This window comes from Oncorhynchus tshawytscha, linkage group LG32, assembly GCF_018296145.1.
Source record: "Oncorhynchus tshawytscha isolate Ot180627B linkage group LG32, Otsh_v2.0, whole genome shotgun sequence".
NCBI classification, from domain to species: Eukaryota; Metazoa; Chordata; class Actinopteri; order Salmoniformes; family Salmonidae; genus Oncorhynchus; species Oncorhynchus tshawytscha.
In genome coordinates this window covers 4,402,377-4,425,246 of record NC_056460.1, presented here as the reverse complement: position 1 = coordinate 4,425,246, position 22,870 = coordinate 4,402,377, and the positions used below count along the sequence as shown (strand labels likewise).

Below are 22,870 nucleotides of genomic sequence, written 5' to 3'. Positions count from 1 at the left end.
ATACGTTATATTGTTCAAGAATCCACAAGTACATATCACTAATACACTGCTCAAAAAAATAAAGGGAAGATAGATCTGAATGAATGAAATATTCTTATTAAATACTTTTTTCTTTACATAGTTGAATGTGCTGACAACAAAATCACACAAAAACTATCAATGGAAATCAAATTTATCAACCCATGGATGTCTGGATTTGGAGTCACACTCAAAATTAAAGTGGAAAACCACACTACAGGCTGATCCAACTTTGATGTAATGTCCTTAAAACAAGTCAAAATGAGGCTCAGTAGTGTGTGTGTCCTCCACGTGCCTGTATGACCTCCCTACAACGCCTGGGCATGCTCCTGATGAGGTGGCGGATGGTATCCTGAGGGATCTCCTCCCAGACCTGGACTAAAGCATCCGCCAACTCCTGGACAGTCTGTGGTGCAACGTGGCGTTGGTGGATGGAGCGAGACATGATGTCCCAGATGTGCTCAATTGGATTCAGGTCTGGGGAACGGGCAGGCCAGTCCATAGCATCACACTCCAGCCACATGAGGTCTAGCATGGTCTTGCATTAGGAGCAACCCAGGGCCAACCGCACCAGCATATGGTCTCACAAGGGGTCTGAGGATCTCATCTCGGTACCTAATGGCAGTCAGGCTACCTCTGGCGAGCACATGGAGGGCTGTGCGGCCCCCCAAAGAAATGCCACCCCACACCATGACTGACCCGCCAAACCGGTCATGCTGGAGGATGTTGCAGGCAGCAGAACGTTCTCCACGGCGTCTCCAGACTCCGTCACGTCTGTCACGTGCTCAGTGTGAACCTGCTTTCATCTGTGAAGAGCACAGGGCGCCAGTGGCACATTTGCCAATCTTGGTGCCCTCATACCACCCTCATGGAGTCTGTTTCTGACTGTTTGAGCAGACACATTTGTGGCCTGCTGGAGGCCATTTTGCAGGGCTCTGGCAGTGCTCCTCCTGCTCCTCCTTGCACAAAGGGAGGTAGCGGTCCTGCTGCTGGGTTGTTGCCCTCCTACGGCCTCCTCCACGTCTCCTGATGTACTGGCCTGTCTCCTGGTAGCGCCTCCATGCTCTGGACACTACGCTGACAGACACAGCAAACCTTCTTGCCACAGCTCCCATTGATGTGCCATCCTGGATGAGCTGCACTACCTGAGCCACTTGTGTGGGTTGTAGACTCCATCTCATGCTACCCCTAGAGTGAACGCACCACCAGCATTCAAAAGTGACCAAAACATCAGCCAGGAAGCATAGAAACTGAGAAGTGGTCTGTGGTCACCACCTGCAGAACCACTCCTTTATTGGGGGTGTCTTGCTAATTGCCTATAATTTCCACCTGTTGTCTATTCCATTTACACAACAGCATGTGAAATGTATTGTCAATCAGTGTTGCTTCCTAAGTGGACAGTTTGATTTCACAGAAGTGTGATTGACTTGGAGTTATTGTGTTGTTTAAGTGTTCCCTTTATTTTTTTGAGCAGTGTATATAAGTCCTCCAATGTTTTATTATCTTGGATGATCCGTCCTTGCATTCATAGCTTTGTCTATGAATTCGAGAGTGGTTACATTTCTCCAGGCTGACTGCTTTGTTATGTGGATTTCCCCTTTAAATGGATAGTTTAACCTCATTATTGGTTTCCTTATCTTCAGACAAGGTAATACAGCAATCCTGCTTTGCTTTAGTGTCCCTGGCCACGGTCTCTAAATGCTAACTTTTTAGCATGTGTGATCTAACAACAATCCCGTATATCAGCATTTTTCCTGTTCCAAATCTTATAGTTTAACTTAATTGAGCTACATAAGCAATTTCAGACACTTTAGGATGATTTGGACATGAAACGTGAACAATTATTAAACAATATTTGAAATGTAATAGGGCAGACATCTTACACAGAACAATAATAGTCAGTGATGGTTTACAGCAAAGACGTATAAAGCCTTTTGGAATCTACGATTGAATACATAAATACGCATTCCTTACTCTATTGGAACAAATTATTTTACCGTCACGGCCACGTCAGATCCGCATATCACAGTTTAACTTCCAAACAGTGTTTATGAGTGTAAATGTGTGTATTGTTGTCACAGAAAGCTAAAGTTCAAATCAAATCAAATTTTATTTGTCACATACACATGGTGAGCAGATGTTAATGCGAGTGTAGCGAAATGCTTGTGCTTCTAGTTCCGACAATGCAGTAATAACGAACAAGTAATCTAACTAACAATTCCAAAAAAAAACTACTAAAGTTGATATAGATTTTATTTTTGCATTAAAAACAACTGTTCTCATTATTCAATAAAGGCTGTTTATAAATAAATGTATAATGTTTGGCTGCATATTTTGTTGGCTGAGGCTGCAGATCCCAGGGAAACCACCCCCTTGGAGATACGAATCATGTTCTGGCCGTGTTTCTTTACCTCTACTTTAAGCACCAATTTTTGTGGTCCCCCTCCCTTCACATTTCTCGAAGGGAGGGTGACCTGTGAAATGCCAATGCAGCTTCTGCATGCCAACCATTTGATCTTAATCAGTTTCATGGGAATACGCATTAGATCTTCTTGAATTGTGTACAGTGTTGTTTCGAAGTACAGTGTTTCATTTGAATTACGTATAGGGAGCGAATTTTAGAGCAGATGGTGTTAAACTGTAGCACACCTGTGTTTTGTTTCAATCAAAAAACATTTTGCCTAGTGGCGTACTGTTGGGTTTTGGCCACGAGAGAAAAATGTTACCATTCTCACAATCATCCTAAATCTCTTAAGAAATTAGGTGTTGTTTTTTTGTCTTACAGTAACATATGTTATTATGTTCGGGTCTGATATATAGAGAAATATCATTACGTGATTCAGTCTGGATTTAACAAGCAGAATTCTCAATTCATCACAGAAATTTGCCAAAGTAGCCAGTTCTCTGGGCTGTTAATGAATTAAACAAGTGAAGCCGAGAGACTGCGTAAATGAGAGAATCCCACATATGCGTAGAAGCTTTGGATTTAGTTGTAGGGAAAATGGTTCTAGAGAATTTGGATCTGCAGCCACTCTGTATTTTGAAACTTCTCTTAATGGTCTATCAAAGGCACAATCCCTGATTCTATTACATTTTTTTGTCAGCTATATGGCAGCCCTGCTTTTTGGTGGCTGGACATGGCTGGAAAAATGTAATCAGTGGGTATCATCACTCATTGAAATTACCACCAGCTGTACATATTGCAGATTGCACCTTTAAAAAGTTATTTACACTTTCTTTAGAAATATATCAAATGCACCAGTGATCATTTAATCTGGTCCCAGATTTTTCTGTGCTTTCATGTCAAGTTTTTGTCACTCATTGTCATGCCAAATATGGAGTTGACATGTAGTTGACGTGATAGCACAAACAGATCTGTGACGAGGCTAGCTGTCAGTAACTTTGACTAAACATTGAGCCCTGGGGGAACCTCCTCCAAATAAGGATTCTTCCATTTAGCACCATTCACTGCTATGGTGTGCCTGTCCAAAGTCAACTCTACGTTTGTGTACACACCCATCCACCAACCACCCCATCCTAGCAGTGCTAATGTACATTGAGTTATAAAAAGACTGACATTGTTAGGGCCATGCAACATGACACCGGCGACCCTCGCACCACTTTTGTAAAGATGAGCGTGTCAGGTGGGACTTGGACAGTCAAAACTGGGGATGACGAGACTACGCGGCTATTCTTAGCTCTTTTGTTCAGTGTTGAGAGTAGAGTTGGGACCGTACGATCACCTCCACTACCACCCTATACCCAGGCCACGAAGTCCAGACTGCCAGCCACCAAAGTCGTTCTCATTTGACGAGATGTGGAAGATCAAACGTAAGTGACGCCACCATTTTGTGGCATGCGTGCATCCTCTTTCACATTGCCTAAACGAAAATAACAAAATGACTGCAAATGGCATGTTGTTTTTCCCTACACACACAGGCTACAGTTCTGCATGGCTGAGAGGCATTTTCAGCCAGGCAACTAATAGATCTTGGTAGAGCTCACACCTTCAATTCCTTTGCGTTATGATTTTGATTGGAGATTAAGAATATAAAATGCCACTGTACTGCATTCCTGATGTAAAACTTCTCTTACAGCCCCAATCACGTACTCGTTGGAAGCAAAGTACAGGCCCCATCTCGAGGTAATACTTTTGGGAACTGTTTTGATCCAATCTAATTCACTGCAAGGATTTGTGTTCTATATTCCTACTGTGCAGGGTAACTAAGGACTAAGCTATGTGGACGAAAGCCATCGCAGCCTTGCAATTCCGAGTGTTTTCAAACATCTGGTCATACAACAAGGCAGAGTCAAGACCAGCGTCATGTTCATTAGGCATCGAATGGAAGACGATGTACTGAAATAGGGAGGGATTACCTTGCCCCCCAAAAATGCTCATTAGGTTTCCATTGCAAAATTGTGTTAAAACATTTTCTGTTGTGTGCCCTCTTGAAACCTACCAAGGGTCCAGTTAAACAATGAACTCAATTAGAATTTAATTCATGAGCTGAAAATCCACCAGGAAAATCCCAAGATACTGTATGTTGTCATTGTAAACATTTAAATAGAGGACTTTATATCTTTGCCATTATAGCGCATCTGTGACAGCATGGGCAGCACCCGAGGCAACAATTCATAGGAATCCCACCCAGTCGACTACTTTAAAGTGGCGCTACCCATGCCAAATCAGCCTTTTGGCCACTAGAGGCCTCTATCGTTCTCTATGGTGGAGAGTTAATTAAAGGCGTCAGCATGCTTCCCAGCCGAAACAGTTTGGAACAGTTTGTGTATATATTATGAACGCATTTTGTGACGAACCGAGCAAGTGTGCCAGCATACTCCCTTGAAAGACCTTCGGTTGAAAATGAGAAAAAAGTGGCAATAATACTGTTTGTCCATTTTGAGATACCGTAGCCAGTATACACTTACACAAAATAGTCAGAATTAATCTACGATAACTCAAGAAATCTGTCATTAATTTTGACATATTTGCAGAGGACATCTTAAGCGTGCAATGTTGCGTCTAAGATGTTTGGTCCAGTATTTCTCAAGTGAAAAATTGTGAATGAAAATCAGTTGTCTCTCATTGAATGACACCTACTATTAAAGAATCCATACTGTTAACCAATAACAAACGCAGAGTAGACTTCGGCTACTGACTTCGGCTTGCCTTGAGAAAACACTTTGTGTGAAAACGAACATAAGAGTCACAAAATGTCGTCATAGTATATGCACAAACTCTTCTGAACTGTTTTGGCTGGGAAGCCTTAACAGTGCCTCCAGAGAGTATTATTCCACATTTTGTTGTGCTATAGCTTGAATTCAAAATGGATTAAATTGATTTTTTTCTCTCACCCATCGACACACAATACCCCATGACAAATCATCACTCCCATAGAATTCTATGGTCACTCCCACTAAGGCCAACTTTGAATTCTTGATGTACCAGACTTACATATATGCGCTGTGTGTAATAACCTGGGGATGAGGTTACCTTAGAACTCATTTATTTGTATGGTATTGGTCTGCATCATTATGTGTAGGCCAATATGGGCCATAGTGTATGCATTTCCATTTATGAATTGAAATTCTCATGCTATTCTATGTAGTCTACTGGTATGTTCTAGACAAACGGCCTTCAAGGCCAATAACGTTTATACTCTATTCTATTTCTATTTTCCCGTCTGACCACATCCTATCCGCCCAGACCTTGGTCCCTACAGACCCCATGTCCCTGTTCAACCTGAAGAGAGGTTCCCCCGAAGAGGAGTTCCCTAACCTAAAATACAACTACACGTGTATGGCGAGCATCCTGACTCCAAAACTGTATGCTCGCCAGTTCAACCGTGCCACCCAGAGTGGGGTCATCTTTGATGATGTCATACGCCCGGGCCTCGAGGAACCAGGTGAAGTCAACAGGCATTGCGCGATCTATAGGGAACGCTTGTTGCTAGATCTGTATGTGCTGAAAACAAAGGGGGTTGAAGACTGTGCTATACTGTACATACTACTAGTACCACCAGTGTAGGAAGTGATAGAGTAGTATATGGACTGTCGATATACAATCTATCACTTCCTACACTGGTGGTACTAGTACTATGTACAGTATAGCACAGTACTCAATCCCGTTTGTTTTCAGCAAAAAAACTAAGAATTAGGGGTTAAGGTTAGGTTAAGGGTGTGTGTGGTTACTGTGCTAGGGAATCATAAAATACTTTAAGTCTCCACCTCGTCGCAGGCAAAATGTTTGTGATATATATATATATACACACACACACACACACACACACACACACAGAGGAGAGAACAAGTACACTGCCGATTTTGCAGGTTTTCCAACTGTAATTTTTATCACAGGTACACTTCAACTGTGAGAGACGGAATCCTAAACAAAAATCTAGAAAATCACATTGTATGATTTTTAAGTATTCATTTGCATTTTATTGCATGACATAAGTATTTGATATATCAGAAAAGCAGAACTTAATATTTGGTACAGAAACCTGTGTTTGCAATTACAGAGATCAGAGTTTCCTGTAGTTCTTGACCAGGTTTGCACACACTGCAGCAGGGATTTTGGGCCACTCCTCCATACAGACCATCTCCAGATCCTTCAGGTTTTGGGGCTTTCGCTGGACAATATGTACTTTCAGCTCCCTCCAAAGATTTTCTATTGGGTTCAGGTCTGGAGACTGGCAAGGCCACTCCAGGACCTTGAGATGCTTCTTACGGAGCCACTCCTTAGCTGCCCTAGCTGTGTGTTTCGGGTCGATGTCATGTTGGAAGACCCAGCCACGACCCATCTTCAATGCTCTTACTGAGGGAAGGAGGTTGTTGGCTAAGATCTCGCGATACATGGCCCCATCCATCCTCCCCTCAATACGGTGCAGTTGTCCTGTCCCCTTTGCAGAAAAGCATACACAAAGAATGATGTTTCCAACTCCGTGCTTCACGGTTGGGATGGTGTTGTTGGGGTTGTACTCATCCTTCTTCTTCCTCCAAACACAGCGAGTGGAGTTTAGACCAAAAAGCTCTATTTTTGTCTCATCAGACCACATGACCTTCTCCCATTCCTCCTCTGGATCATCCAGATGGTCATTGGCAAACTTCAGACGGGCCTGGACATGCGCTGGCTTGAGCAGGGGGACCTTGCGTGCGCTGCAGGATTTTAATCCATGACGGCGTAGTGTGTTAATAATGGTTTTCTTTGAGACTGTGGTCCCAGCTCTCTTCAGGTCATTGACCAGGCACTGCCGTGTAGTTCTGAGCTGATCCCTCACCTTCCTCATGATCATTGATGCCCCACGAGGTGAGATCTTGCATGGAGCCCCAGACCGAGGGTGATTGACCGTCATCTTGAACTTCTTCCATTTTCTAATAATTGCGCCAACAGTTGTTGCCTTCTCACCAAGCTGCTTGCCTGTTGTCCTGTAGCCCATCCCAGCCTTGTGCAGGTCTACAATTTTACCCTGATGTCCTTACACAGCTCTCTGGTCTTGGCCATTGTGGAGAGGTTGGAGTCTGTTTGATTGAGTGTGTGGACAGGTGTCTTTTATACAGGTAATGAGTTCAAACAGGTGCAGTTAATACAGGTAATGAGTGGAGAACAGGAGGGATTCTTAAAGAAAAACTAACAGGTCTGTGAGAGCCGGAATTCTTACTGGTTGGTAGGTGATCAAATACTTTTGTCATACAATGAAATGCAAATGAATTACTTAAAAATCATACCATGTGATTTTCTGGATAGTTGTTTTAGATGAAGTGTACCTATGATAAAAATTACAGACCTCTACATGCTTTGTAAGTAGGAAAACCTGTAAAATCGTCAGTGTATCAAATACTTGTTCTCCCCACTGTATATACACACATATATATATATATATATATACACACACACAAATATATGCATATACATCTATACACAAATATATACATATACATTTATACAATTTACATATACATTTATACAATTTACATATACACACAAATATACAATTTACATATACACACACACATATATATACACACACATATCTATAAATATATAAAAAATAATATATATATACACACATAAAAAATAATATATTTTTACACACACACATTTATATATATATATATGTATTTTTGTATGTATTTTTATATGTCTGTATGTATGTATATGTATATGTATATATATATTTGTATGTATATATGCACTGCTCAAAAAATAAAGGGAACACTAAAATAACACATCCTAGATCTAAATGAATGAAATTCTTATTAAATACTTTTTTCTTTACATAGTTGAATGTGCTGACAACAAAATCACACAAAAATGATCAATTAAATCAAATTTATCAACCCATGGATGGCTGGATTTGGAGTCACACTCAAAATTAAAGTGGAAAACCACACTACAGGCTGATCCAACTTTGATGTAATGTCCTTAAAACAAGTCGAAATTAGGCTCAGTAGTGTGTGTGGCCTCCACATGCATGTATGACCTCCCTACAACGCCTGGGCATGCTCCTGATGAGGTAGCGGATGGTCTCCTGAGGGATCTCCTCCCAGACCTGGACAAAAGCATCCGCCAACTCCTGGACAGTCTGTGGTGCAACGTTGGTGGATGGAGCGAGACACGATGTCCCAGATGTGCTCAATTGGATTCAGGTCTGGGGAACGGGCGGGCCAGTCCATAGCATCAATGCCTTCCTCTTGCAGGAACTGCTGACACACTCCAGCCACATGAGGTCGAGCATCGTCTTGCATTAGGAGGAACCCAGGGCCAACCGCACCAGCATATGGTCTCACAAGGGGTCTGAGGATCTCATCTCGGTACCTAATGGCAGTCAGGCTACCTCTGGCGAGCACATGGAGGGCTGTGCCACCCCACACCATGACTGACCCACCGCCAAACCGGTCATGCTGGAGGATGTTGCAGGCAGCAGAACGTTCTCCACGGCGTCTCCAGACTCTGTCACGTCTGTCACATGTGCTCAGTGTGAACCTGCTTTCATCTGTGAAGAGCACAGGGCGCCAGTGGCGAATTTGCTAATCTTGATGTTCTCTAGCAAATGCCAAACGTCCTGCACGGTGTTGGGCTGTAAGCACAACCCCCACCTGTGGACGTCGGGCCCTCATACCACCCTCATGGAGTCTGTTTCTGACCGTTTGAGCAGACACATGCACATTTGTGGCCTGCTGGAGGTCATTGCAGGGCTCTGGCAGTGCTCCTCCTTGCACAAAGGCGGAGTTAGCGGTCCTGCTGCTGGGTTGTTGCCCTCCTACGGCCTCCTCCACGTCTCCTGATGTACTGGCCTGTCTCCTGGTAGCGCCTCCATGCTCTGGACACTACGCTGACAGACACAGCAAACCTTCTTGCCACAGCTCGCATTGATGTGCCATCCTGGATGAGCTGCACTACCTGAGCCACTTGTGTGGGTTGTAGACTCAGTCTCATGCTACCACTAGAGTGAAAGCACCGCCAGCATTCAAACGTGACCAAAACATCAGCCAGGAAGCATAGGAACTGAGAAGTGGTCTGTGGTCACCACCTGTGGAACCACTCCTTTTTTGGGGGTGTCTTGCTAATTGCCTATAATTTCCACCTGTTGTCTATTCCATTTGCACAACAGCATGTGAAATGTATTGTCAATCAGTGTTGCTTCCTAAGTGGACAGTTTGATTTCACAGAAGTGTGATTGACTTGGAGTTACATTGTGTTGTGTAAGTGTTCCCTTTATTTTTTTGAGCAGTGTATATGTATTATAATGATAGCGACCCACTTAAAAAAATACTATAACAATGTCCTAACACCTAGCTAATCCAAAATATCTGCTGCTGCTTTACAATGTGTGGCTCTAGTGTATGAGTGTTTACTTACGATATGTCTGTATTCTGTTCCTGTACTGTCCTACAGGGGAGCTTCATGGACCCATGTCTGTGGGTTGTGTGGCTGGTGACGGCCAGTCGTACATCCTCTTCTGTGACTTCTTTGATCGGGTCATTGAGGCCTACCAAAACCACAAGATCAGCAAGTTACAGGAGAGTGACTTTAATCATGACAACTTAAAGGTACTGTAGCGTGGACACAGAGTCTGGTCTTATAAGTGTATCTCCATTTCACATAACAAAATGTAAAATATTGTTAAAATAAAGTTGCATTTGAAGGTTTCATCATAATCCCAACTACAACATTTCATGCTTTTCTGAAAAAGTTAACATTTGCCACATGTCTCTTGGACTATTCACACGATTTCTGTGTGCCACACTTCATAACAGACCTACCAAAGATGTGTGATTTGACATGTCATAAAAACTGTTGATAGATGTTATGTCAAGATCTCAGTAATGTTTATGACAAATACAGGGGCTTGCGAAAGTATTCACCCCCCTTGGCATTTTTCCTATTTTGTTCCCGTACAACTTGGAATTTAAAAAAAGTTTTTTTGGGGGGGGGGGCATACATTAAATTCGACCATTTTTAAAAACTTGAGCGTGCAGAACTAATCACCCCCCAAAGTCAATACTTTGTAGAGCCACCTTTTGCAGAAGTTACAGCTGTAAGTCTCTTGGGGGTATGTCTCTATAAGCTTGGCGCATCTTGCTACTGGGATTTTTGCAGATTCAAGGCAAAACTGCTCCAGCTTCTTCAAGTTGGATGGGTTCCTCAGGTGTACTTTAAGTCATACCACAGATTCTAAATTGGATTTAGGTCTAGGCTTTGACCATTCCAATACATTTAAATGTTTCCCCTTAAAACACTTGTGTTGCTTTAGCAGTATGCTTATGGTCATTGTCCTGCTGGAAGGTGAACCACCGCCCCAGTCTCAAATCACTGGAAGATTGGTCAGAGTTGAAGGAATGATGGATGGCGCTAAATACAGGGAAATTGAGGGAAACCTGTTTCCCAGTCCCTGCCGATGAAAAACCTGGTGTTCTTGGGGTAATGAGAGGTGTTGGGTTTGCGTCAGATATAGCGTTTTCTTGATGGCCAAAAAGCTCAATTTTAGTCTCATCTAACATGAGTACCTTCTTCCAGATGTTTGGGGAGTCTCCCACATGCCTATTGGCGACCACCACACAAACGGGTTTGCTTAATTTTTTCTTTAAGCAATGACTTTTTTTTGTCCACTCTTCCGTAAAGCCCAGCTCTGTGGAGTGTACGGCTTAAAGTGGTCCGATGGACAGATACTCCGATCTCCGCTGTGGAGCTTTGCAGCCCCTTCAGGTTTATCTTTAGTCTCTTTGTTGCCTCTCTGATTAATGCCCTCCTTGCCTGGTCAAACCTGCTCTCTTGTCAGGTTTGTTGTGGTGCCATATTCTTTCCATTTTTTAATAATGGATTGAAATGGTGCTCCGTGGGATGTTCAAAATTCCAGATATTTTTTAATAACCCAACCCTGATCTGTACTTCTCCACAATTTGTACCTGACCCGTTTGGAGAGCTCCTTGGTCTTTATGGTGCCGCTTGCTTAGTGGTGTTGCAGACTCAGGGGCCTTTCAGAACAGGTGTATTTGTACTGAGATCATGTGACTGATCATGTGACACTCAGATTGCAGACAGGTTGACTTTATTTAACTAATTGTGACTTCTGAAGGTAATTGGTTGCACCAGATCTTATTTAGGGGCTTCATAGCAAAGGAGGTGAACACATATGCACGCACCACTTTTCCATTTTTTATTTTGTAGAATTTGAATCATGTTATTTTTTCCATTTCATTTCACCAATTTGGACTATTTTGTGTAAATCCCCATTACAGGAAATCCAAATAAAAATCTATTTAAATTACAGTTTGTAATGCTACAAAATCGGAAAAATGCCAAGGGGGATGAATACTTGCAAGGCACTGTATGTAGGGCATTGTGGCATAGCATTCCAATAGTGTTATCCAGTACATCCGTATCAGATGTGTAAATACTTAAATGTGTTTAAATGCATTTATTGCTCGCCATTTATTCGCTCTCTCTGTGTGTGTGTGTATGGCTGGCTGATTAATGTATACTTTGTGTATGTGCGTAGGGAGGTGATGATTTTGACCGTGATTACGCCTTGAGCTGCGAGGTGAGTGTGGTGCGCGGTGTGGATGACTTCGGCTTTCCGACACACTGCAGCCGGGGAGAACGTAGACAGCTCTTCATGCTGGCCAAGAAAGGTACTGCGTGCTCTGTTCTACAGTAACAACATTGCACAAAGGTTTGATGTCAATTTGATGTCAATTCCAATTTAATTTAAATTCCATTTAAATGATTGAATTCAGTCAGGAAGTGGATAATTTACAGTTAATTAAATTCACATTTTTAAATCTTCAAGTTATGGAATTGAAATATATATATATTTTAATTGGAATTAAATTGGAATTGTAAAAACATGATCTTTTAGATTGAAATTCAATATTCCTACATTTCCCAGTTAATGGAATTAATGCACAGAGTATCAAACATGTACTGTAGGATTTGTTTTACTAATTTCAACATCTATTCCTATATTTACAGTATAGCTAGGCTGTCTGAACAGTGACATAAATTAGAATTAGAATTGTTGGGGATAATATTGAATTGGGAATTCAATTACTGGAATTGACCGAACATTGGAATTCAGAGGAATTGAATTTTCTCTGAATTCAAAGACTGACCTGGAATTTGAATTTAATTCAATGGAGTTTACAGGGAGCGAGAACAGAATTAAAATGTAAGTTGTGGAATTGACCCAAACTCTGATACAGTGTCATACTTTATCCTCAACGGCAATTAAAACCAAATGTAATTGAGCTCATTAACTCCAGCAGTTTAAGTTGATATGTTTTAGGCTATTAATTTACATTTAAAGAATAACAATGAATATGAGGGCTGCTATCAATTTTAATAATCTTGAGGACACCAAGCAAAAGCAATCAATGCTCCTTCTCACACAGTAGTTTCAAGTAACATTGTAATGGTACATGGAGTCAGAAGGAGGATACACTATTTCAGGGGTGCACAGCTCAAGGCCGAGTTCCACAGCTCGGCTGGTTTTCGCTTCACTAAATTGATGTTACCGAATGGCCCAAATAGAAATCAGTCACTAGCTAAAAGGCAAGGACAAAAATCTGCAGAACTGCTGTCATCGAAGAATGGAGCAGAGCATCCCTGTACTAACCAATCAGACCTATAGCAAACATGATTGATTGACACTTCTTCCAGCTCTGGACCAATTGGCAGAGGAGTTGCCAGGGAAGCTGTACTCAAGGGCAGAACTGTCACAAGACAAAGACGACAAGGGAGTGACCGTGGGAGCCCCTTCCCTTTCCCAGTTGAGGAACGGGGTGGCCCGTGACTGGCCTGACTCCAGAGCTGTATGGTCAGTGCTGCTCTTTAAGTGCCACTGGCATGTTCCCTTCTTTACAACCTAAATCATTTATTGTGTGTGTTGTTTACCTTTTTTATGCACTAATATTCTTTGTGCAATGAAAAATACGTAAATATAATGTAATGTTCACACGTTAATGTTGCAATAACTGCTCTAGGGTCTGTTATGCCTTTTAGTCCACAGTAGTTGTAAACTGGATGGAGAAGTAAAACAACTGCTCTACGGCCTGTTTTGCCTTTAACAGTTCGTTACTAATCTAGTGGAGAAGTGAGGCAGTGCACTCTTCTTCTAAGTATAGGAGTAAATCATCATGAATATCTGTTTAAATAAACCCCATATTATTCAAACCATTTTAAAGAAGCAACAAAAAATATGGTGTCACAAACCCAGCTGATTCTGTAGCTCGACCCAGGTCCTGTGATTAATCAATATTACTCAAAATGTACAACCCAGTTAGATGGTGCCTTTACACGATGGGCCTTCTAACAGATTAAAGCTGTTTCCAGCAAAACAGCAGCACACCACTTGTTTTAGTATATGGCTGAGGGACGAGGCTATATCGAACTACTCTCACACTCATAACAGCACTCTAGATGCAAGGACTGGCCCTGTAAGTCCATTGAACACGGATACTGTTGTGATGACCATTACCACTCTGCAGGATCAGTAAAGATGGGACCCTGGTGGTATGGGTCAACATTGACGACCACCTCAGATTGGTGACCACGCGAGATGACGCCAACATCGCAGAGGCCTTCCAATGTATCTGTGTCAACATCCTTAAGGTTGGTACCCCTCGGAAGACACAGATCCTGATTGCATGATTACCTTAAAGTGGAACTGACAGCATTTTAGCAACATGAAATCGTATTAAAATCAGTTCATAAACACCAAGGACGAATATTAGTTTTTTTAAGCGAGCACTTTTCTATTCTTATTGTTTTAATTTAGTTTATATTGCAACAATAATAACATTATTACACATCAATACAGGGACATTCCGGTGAATACAATGACATTTTTTAAATAATAGAACACCAGGCGAACCCGACCCCAAAAATAAAAAAATTCAGGACATCATTAATATGTGACATTAACATTAACAGAGACATTACTTCTAATAATTTTTCCAACTTAAGTTTCAGGGATTTATACAATTGTAACAGTTCAATGAAAAAAAACTACAAAATTAGGAATTTTTCCACCCCATTTACATTTGTGAATATAATATTTGGCCAAGAGAATAATAATGTTAATAAAATAGTTATAATCGGAATTACAAGGATATGTATAATGCCATTTAACATCAAAGGTAAACATAGGTCATTCTAGAGATTTTACACACAACAATTCATGAAACCACTTAGACAAAGTCATTTCCCATTTTTCATAAATTATTTAAAAGTTTGGAAATTATGTATACTAAGGCATTTGTGAAAATGCTACAGCAACATTGATTGGGAACACGGCCGTGCGCTTGGACTATGAAGAGACACTGCAGTAAATACAACCTAATAAAAACATCTGTCTCGTCCAGGACCAGTCTACGCAAATACAACCTAATAAAAACATCTGTCTCGTCCAGGACCAGTCTACGCAAATACAACCTAATAAAAACATCTGTCTCGTCCAGGACCAGTCTACGCAAATACAACCTAATAAAAACATTGTCTCGTCCAGGACCAGAGTCTACGCAGACCGATGCGCCAAAGCCAATCAGATCTAGTCTGACCATTTTACTCGCCCTAGCAGAGCTGGTTATGCGCTTTCATGTTATCCAGAGCGTTCGTGACTAACTATTACCAAAGACTGTTATAACTAAATCAATATAAACCACAGTTTTGTCGTTTCAAATGGAAACAAATGAGTCAAGCACAGGCTAGCGACATCATATTCAAGCACTCCAGCATATTTTCCTTAGGGAACACCTAGCCTGCGAAGTGCAATAACACAATTAGCCTTTGCACCCCGGCCCTTCTACACAACACAATTTGGAAAAAAATCCATCTTGTTCCATCTTCTCCCACTGCCTGCTACGGGGCTTCCTTTAACTAGCATTTGGTAATGGTTGGAAACGTCAAGCGGATGCCTCACATTTATACATCAAGTGAAATATATCTGTCTCATTGTTCTAGCTGTGCAATTACTTTCTCCGCCTGTTTACAGACACCGATCATATTGAGCGGATATTGCGCATTCGTAAATTCATCAGCCATTCTGCGCTCTGGGACATAGACGAGTGCTCTGAAATCTGAGTAGATAAAAAAGCCAGAGTGAATTTGCGAACGCAAGAGATATGTTAACTGAATAACAGTTGTTTAAAACCTGTTGAGGATCTTGAGTCCCAATTGGGAACCAGCCCTCCCACCGTCAGCTGGAATGTGGCGCATGGAACGCAAAAAATATTCTTAAAAATATTTAACCTCCACACATTAACAAGTCCAATAGCTCAAATGAAAGATAAACAACTTGTTTATCTAGCCAGCAAGTCAGATTTCTAAAATGTTTTACGGCGAAAACATAGCACATATTTATGTCAAACCACCACCGAAGACACACCCGAAGACCAAGCTAATTTCCATAGCCAAATTCAACAAAATATGCAATCACCAAACGCAGGATTAAAATAAAAATAATTTCACTAACCTTTTGAAATCTTCATCAGATGACAGTAATATAACATGTTACACAGTACATTTATGTTTTTTTCAATAATATGCTATATATATCCATAAATCTGTTTACAATGACGCCATGTTCAAAAAAACGCTACTCAAATGTCCGGAGAAATGACGATAGCTCCGCCATATGCCGTCAGCTAACATGGAATACACAACAGACTAAATATGCATGTTCTACATATATATAGAAAGATACACTTCTTCTAAATGCAATCGCTGTGTTACATTTATTTTTAACGTTACAGATTTCGTTCACTAGGCTATAATATGAGTCGGCGCTCAGGAATTAGCATTTTGGCTCCTCTACTTCGGAGTCCACAGAAACCCATAATAAACACAAATATTCCCTTACCTTTGCTGTTCTTCCATCAGAAGACCTGGAAGGGTTTATACTTACCAAAAACAGCTTTAGTTTGGAAGTCTGTGTCTTTCGGTGATCAAACACGACATATTTCGGTTGAAATGCAGCCAAAAAGTCAAGTGGGTGTGCACCAAAACGTCGAAATTACATATTATATGTCGACTAAACTTGTCAAACTATGTTCAGAACACAGCGTTAGCATGTTATCTAGCTTCACAGCAATTCTCAGGACGATCAGAAACACATGAGTCGTTTAATCAATCTTGGAAGAAAGACATCACCCGAGCAGAACGCGCATGAGAGTAACCTGTTTTCTCGCGTGACCGAAAGGTTTCGGCCCGCCAAAACCCTCGTGAGCCCCATTGAAAGCAGACATCGCGCTGAAGAGATAGAAACTGTTCCCAGGACTGTAAGTGCTTGGGAAGGGTGGGGGCGATGACGTCAAAGTTGGGCCAACTTTTATGATGACAAGAGAGAGTTTGGGAGAATGAGTGCCCTGAGAGTTCTGCTTTACATAGAGACATAATTTAAACGGTTTTAGAAGCTTTAGAGTGTTTTCTATTCAATAATAATTTTTATATGCATATATTAGCAATTTTTGACAGATTTTTTTTCTGTTTACTATGGGCACGCAATCACCCCAAAGGGGGCAGTAATCAGCCCTATCTTTAACAGGTTTTAAGTCCTTGCTAGCTAACCAAATGATACCTGCATCTCTAGCTGTGTATAGGCACCGAAAAACGATACGGAGGCGGCAAAGTCACTCACTCACTCCTCCAATGACATGACATCCTCCTAGCTAGCTATCTAGCTAACATTAGGCTCCGTAATCTTAGCTTGCTACATAAATATACTGAACAAAAATATAAACGCAACATGTAAAGTGTTGGTTCCATGTTTCATCAGCTGAAATAAAAGATGCCAGGAATGTTCAATAGCTCAAAAAGCTTATTTGTCTCAGACTTTGTGCACAAATGCCTTTACATCCCTGTTAGTGAGCATTTCTCCTTTGCCAAGATAATACATCCACCTGACAGGTGTGGCATATTAAGAAGCTGATTAAACTGCATGATCATTACACAGGTGTGCCTTGTGCTGGGGACAATAAAAGGCCACTAACATGTGCAGTTTGTCACACAATGCCACAGATGTCTCAAGTTGCTGACTGCAGGAATGTCCACCAGAGCAGTTGCTAGAGAATTTAATTGACAGTTTTATAAAATTTGGCAGTACGTCCAACCGGCCTCACAACCGCAGACAACGTGTAACCATGCCAGCCCAGGACCAAAAGCCACGGACCTTGCAGAACAAGGGGCACAACTACTTCAAGGTCTCAGAGCGTGTGACGTCACCGATTGAAACGCTATTAGCGCGCACCCCGCTAACTAGCTAGCCATTTCACATCGGTTACACCAGCCTAATCTCGAGTTGATAGGCTTGAAGCCATAAACAGCGCAATGCTTGAATATTATATCTAATATCTAAATATTGCTGTTACATTGCACAACCTTCAATGTTACATCATAATTACGTACAATTCTGGCAAATTAGTTCGCAACGAGCCAGGAGGCCCAAACTGTTGCATATACCCTGACTCTGCTGGCAATGAACGCAAGAGAAGTGACACAATTTCCCTAGTTGAATATTGCCTGCTGACATGAATTTCTTTCAACTAAATATGCAGGTTTAAAAATATATAATTCTGTGTCTTGATTTTAAGAAAGGCATTGATGTTTATGGTTAGGTACATTCGTGCAACGATGATGATATTTTCGCAAATGCGCTTTTGTTAAATCATCCCCCGTTTAGCGAAGTTGGCTGTCTTTGTTAGGAAGAAAGTCTTCACAGTTCGCAACGAGCCAGGCGGCCCAAACTGCTGCATATACCATGACTCTGTTGCACAGAACGCAAGAGAAGTGACACAATTTCCTTAGTTAAAAGAACCTGTTAAGCCTCCCCCCTACTTTTTCGGAAATTCTGTTAAAAATCGCGCAACATTTTGGCGTCCTGCTACTCAGGCCAGGAATATAGTATATGCATATGATTAGTATGTGTGGATAGAAAACACTCAGACGTTTCCAAAACTGTTTAAATCACGGCTGTGACTATAACAGAACGTCTGTTTCATCGAAAAGCGCAGGAAAATCTGATCACTGGAGATGGAAAAAAGTATCCATGCGCCACTTCCATGGATTGTTAAAGGTGAACCGTATTAAATGAGGCCGAGCTTGCAGTACCTACAGCTTCCACAGGATGTATAGAGTCTTCTCATTTGATTCTGATTTGATTCTTGGTAGATCCGACCAAAGGGAACCGATTCCCTCCGACCACCAACCTGAGGCATTGTCTCTGTGTTTTTCCGGACATTTTTTCCACACGACCAGCTATCGAATTTACATCGCCTCCTGATGATTTTTATAGCTTATTAACGTGTAGTAATACCTAAAGTTGCATTAAAAAGATATTTCGAAGTGTTTTGTGAAAGTTTATCGTCGACTTTTTAACTTTTAAAAATGACGTTACGTTATGAAACGCTACTTTTTTCCGTTTATCACACAGTCTTCATAGATCGATATCTAGGCTATATATGGACCGATTTAATCCAAAAAAGACCCAGTATTGATTATGGGACATCAAGGTGTGCCAAGAAAGAAGATGGTCAAAGGTAATGAATGTTTTATATTTTATTGTGCGGTTTGTGTAGCGCCGACTATGCTAATTCTTTTGTTTACATCCCCTACGGGTCTTTTGGGGTGTTGCATGCTATCAGATAATAGCTTCTCATGCTTTCGCCGAAAAGCATTTTAAAAATCTGACTCGGTGGCTAGATTCACAACGACTGTAGCTTTATTTCAATACCAAGCATGTGTATTTTAATGAACGTTTGCGTTTTAACTAATACTATTAGCGTGTAGCGTAGCGCATTTGCATTTCCAGAGCTCTAGGTGGGACGTCTGCGTCTCAAGTAGGATCAAGAGGTTAAAAGAAATTCACGTTAGCAGGCAATATTAACTAAATATGCAGGTTTAAAAATATATACTTATGTATTGATTTTAAGAAAGGCGTTGATGTTTAGGTTCACATTGGTGCAACGACAGTGCCTTTTTCACGAATGCGCTTGTTAAATCACTCATTTGGCTGATTCAATGATAAATTAACAGGGACCGCATCGATTATATGCAACGCAGGACAAGCTAGATAAACTAGTAATATCATCAGCAATGTGTAGTTAACTAGTGATTACATTAAGAGTGATTGTTTTTTATAACATACGTTTAATGCTAGCGAGCACCTTACCTTGGCTCCTTGCTGCACTCGCATAACAGGTAGTCAGCCTGCCACACAGTCTCCTCGTGGAGTGCAATGTAATCGGCCATGATTGGTGTCCAAAAATGCAGATTACTTGAAAATCGGCCCGAATTAAATCATCCATTCCAATTAAATCGGTCGTCCTCTAGTATGGATGTCCAATCCAAACTTCTGTGATGGTGAAAAAAAACAAGTCTATTAATAGAAATTGAATGGGGCAAAACTAATGAGCTATGACCGTCTCTTGTTGTCCAGTTGGAGGCGCTGTACAAAAAGCTGAGGCACCCATTCATCTGGAAGCAGCAGCTTGGATGGGTAGTGAGCTCTCCAGCAGATGTGGGGACCGGCCTGAGGGCTAGCGTTCGTGTCAAGCTGCAACACCTGCCCAGACACAAACGTCTGGAAGACGTCCTCAGGAGACTGCGCCTCCGCATGGACAACACCGGTAATGCACATGGACGGGCTGAAATTGTTTTAGTGAAAACTAATTTGAGTAAAAAATAAATCTATTCTGAATTTCAGCACTTCCTTGGCACATTTGACAGAGTTTTTGTACAATTGGCAAAACATATATAGGTCATGAATCATTCTTCTAGATATTCTGATGAGTATAACTCTAGGTGTAATATACACTACATATACACAAAAGTATGTGGACGTCCCTTCAAATTAGTGGATGCGGCTATTTCAGCTTCACCCGTTGCTGACAGGTGTATAAAATCGAGCACATAACCATGCAATCTACACAGACAAACAGGAGAATGGGCTTACTGAAGAGCTCAGTGACTTTCAACGTGGCACCCTCATAGAATGGCACCTGTCCAACATGTCAGTTCATCAAATTTCAGCCCTGCTAGAGATGCCCCAGTCAACCAAGTGTTGTTATTGTGAAGTGGAAACAAGCTCACAGAACGGGACCACCGAGTGCTGAAGCGCATAAAAATCATCTGTCCTCAGTTGCAACACTCACTACCGAGTTCCAAACTGCCTATGGAAGCAACGTCAGCACAAGAACTGTTCGTCGGGAGCTTCATGAAATGGGTTTCCATTGCTGAGCGGCCGCTCACAAGCCTATGATCACCATGCGCAATGCCAAGCGTCGGCTGGAGTGGTGTAAATCTTGCCGCCATTGGACTCTGGAGCAGTGGAAACACGTTCTCTAGAGTAATGAGTCACACTTCACCATCTGGCAGCCCGAAGGACAAATCTGGCTTTTCGGATGCCAGGAGAACTTACCAATGCATAGTGCCAACTTTAAAGTTTGGTAGAGGAGGAATAATGGTCTTGGGCTGTTTTTCATGTTTCAGTTCCAGTGAAGGGAAATCTTAATGCTACTACAGCATACAATGGCATTCTAGAACAATTCTGTGCTTCCTACTTTGTGGCAACAGTTTGGGAAAGGCCCTTTCCTGTTCCAGCTTGACAATGCCACCATGCACAAAGTGAGGTCCATACAGAAATGTGTTGTCGAGATCGGCGTGGAAGAACTTGACTGGCCTGCACAGAGCCCTGATTTCAACCCCATCGAACACCTTTGGGATGAATTTTAACACAGACAGTGAGCCAGGCCTAATTACCCAACATATGTGCCCAACCTCACTAATTCTCTCGTGAGGGAATAGAAGCAAGTCCCTGCAGAAATGTTCCAACATCTAGTGGAACGCCCTCCCAGAAGTGAAGAGGCTGTTATAGCTGCAAAGGGGAGGACCAAGTCCACATCAATGTCCACGATTTTGGAATAAAATGTTTGACGAACAGGTGTCAACATACTTTAAGTCATGTATTGTATAATGTGTGTGTATATATGCTATAAGTTAGTTACTTTAAATTTTACTTTTTTTTTTACAAGGATAAAAAAAATATACTGCTATAATTTCCTCCAAATTGACAAGCAAGTCCTTACATACCCCACTTTAATATGGTCGAAATAACTGAAGTTCTTACCTCTTTCTCCTTAGACTGCAGTGAAGTGTATAACATCAGTAATGCCCAGACAATCGGCTTGGACGAGGTGGGGTTCACGCAGCTAGTGGTGGACGGGGTCAAGCTGCTCATCCGCATGGAGAAGAGGTTAGAGGGGGAAGAGAAAATCGATGATCTGGTGCCTTTACAGAAGTAGAGCTGAGGAAGATGGGAGGGAAAGGGACTCCTGTCCTAATCAACAAAAACTTCACATTTTAGTAGATTGACTGGGAGCGTGCTATTGCGAGAATGACATGATCATGAGTTTTTCTAAAACCAACAATGTTTTAACAGCTATGTTAATGTTGATTGTACTGTGTTCTAATTCAATTAACACTGTGACATAGGTACAAAGACTTATTGCATTAATATTGCATACAAAAGTTAAATACTTTTCAAAAGTTCAAAATTGTACTTATGTGCTGTATATAAAAACTGTTTGACTTCAAATATTTTTGCATAATTTCACCTGTTTGCTTTCAGTATGATGTTTGGCATGGCCACACACATTAGGATAATCATGAGCTACAGAGCAATATACACTGCCCCAAAAAATAAAGGGAACACTTAAACAACACAATGTAACCAAGTCAATCACACTTCTCTGAAATGAAACTGTCCACTTAGGAAGCAACACTGATTGACAATAAATTTCACATGCTGTTGTGCAAATGGAATAGACAACAAGTGGAAATTATAGGCAATTAGCAAGACACCCCCAATAAAGGAGTGGTTCTGCAGGTGGTGACCACAGACCACTTCTCAGTTCCTATGCTTCCTGGCTGATGTTTTGGTCACTTTTGAATGCTGGCGGTGCTTTTCACTCTAGTGGTAGCATGAGATGGAGTCTACAACCCACACAAGTGGCTCAGGTAGTGCAGCTCATCCAGGATGGCACATCAATGCGAGCTGTGGCAAGAAGGTTTGCTGTGTCTGTCAGCGTAGTGTCCAGAGCATGGAGGCGCTACCAGGAGACAGGCCAGTACATCAGGAGACGTGGAGGAGGCCGTAGGAGGGCAACAACCCAGCAGCAGGACCGCTACCTCCGCCTTTGTGCAAGGAGGAGCAGGAGGAGCACTGCCAGAGCCCTGCAAAATGACCTCCAGCAGGCCACAAATGTGCATGTGTCTGCTCAAACGGTCAGAAACAGACTCCATGATGGTGGTATGAGGGCCTGACGTCCACAGGTGGGGGTTGTGCTTACAGCCCAA

The 22,870-nt window shown here is 41.7% G+C and overlaps 1 protein-coding gene across 1 annotated transcript; it reads left to right on the top strand.

The window, feature by feature from the left end:
* The first annotated feature begins 3,674 nt into the window (after window positions 1-3,674).
* zgc:172076 lies at window positions 3,675-22,275 on the top strand. Its single transcript, XM_024396770.2, has 9 exons — window positions 3,675-3,849; window positions 4,116-4,162; window positions 5,726-5,924; window positions 9,917-10,071; window positions 12,021-12,153; window positions 13,181-13,337; window positions 14,008-14,131; window positions 19,953-20,142; window positions 21,656-22,275. The coding sequence occupies exons 1-9, from the start codon at window positions 3,834-3,836 to the stop codon at window positions 21,814-21,816; spliced, it is 1,182 nt and encodes a 393-aa protein (XP_024252538.1). The 5' UTR covers window positions 3,675-3,833; the 3' UTR covers window positions 21,817-22,275.
* Window positions 22,276-22,870: the final 595 nt, after the last annotated feature.

What these genes read in the sequence shown, in the direction of transcription:
- zgc:172076 (XM_024396770.2), top strand. An exon ending in CTTCATGCTGGCCAAGAAAG is followed by an intron (nt 12,154 to 13,180) that starts GTACTGCGTGCT and finishes CACTTCTTCCAG; the next exon opens with CTCTGGACCAATTGGCAGAG. An exon ending in TCTGTGTCAACATCCTTAAG is followed by an intron (nt 14,132 to 19,952) that starts GTTGGTACCCCT and finishes CTTGTTGTCCAG; the next exon opens with TTGGAGGCGCTGTACAAAAA.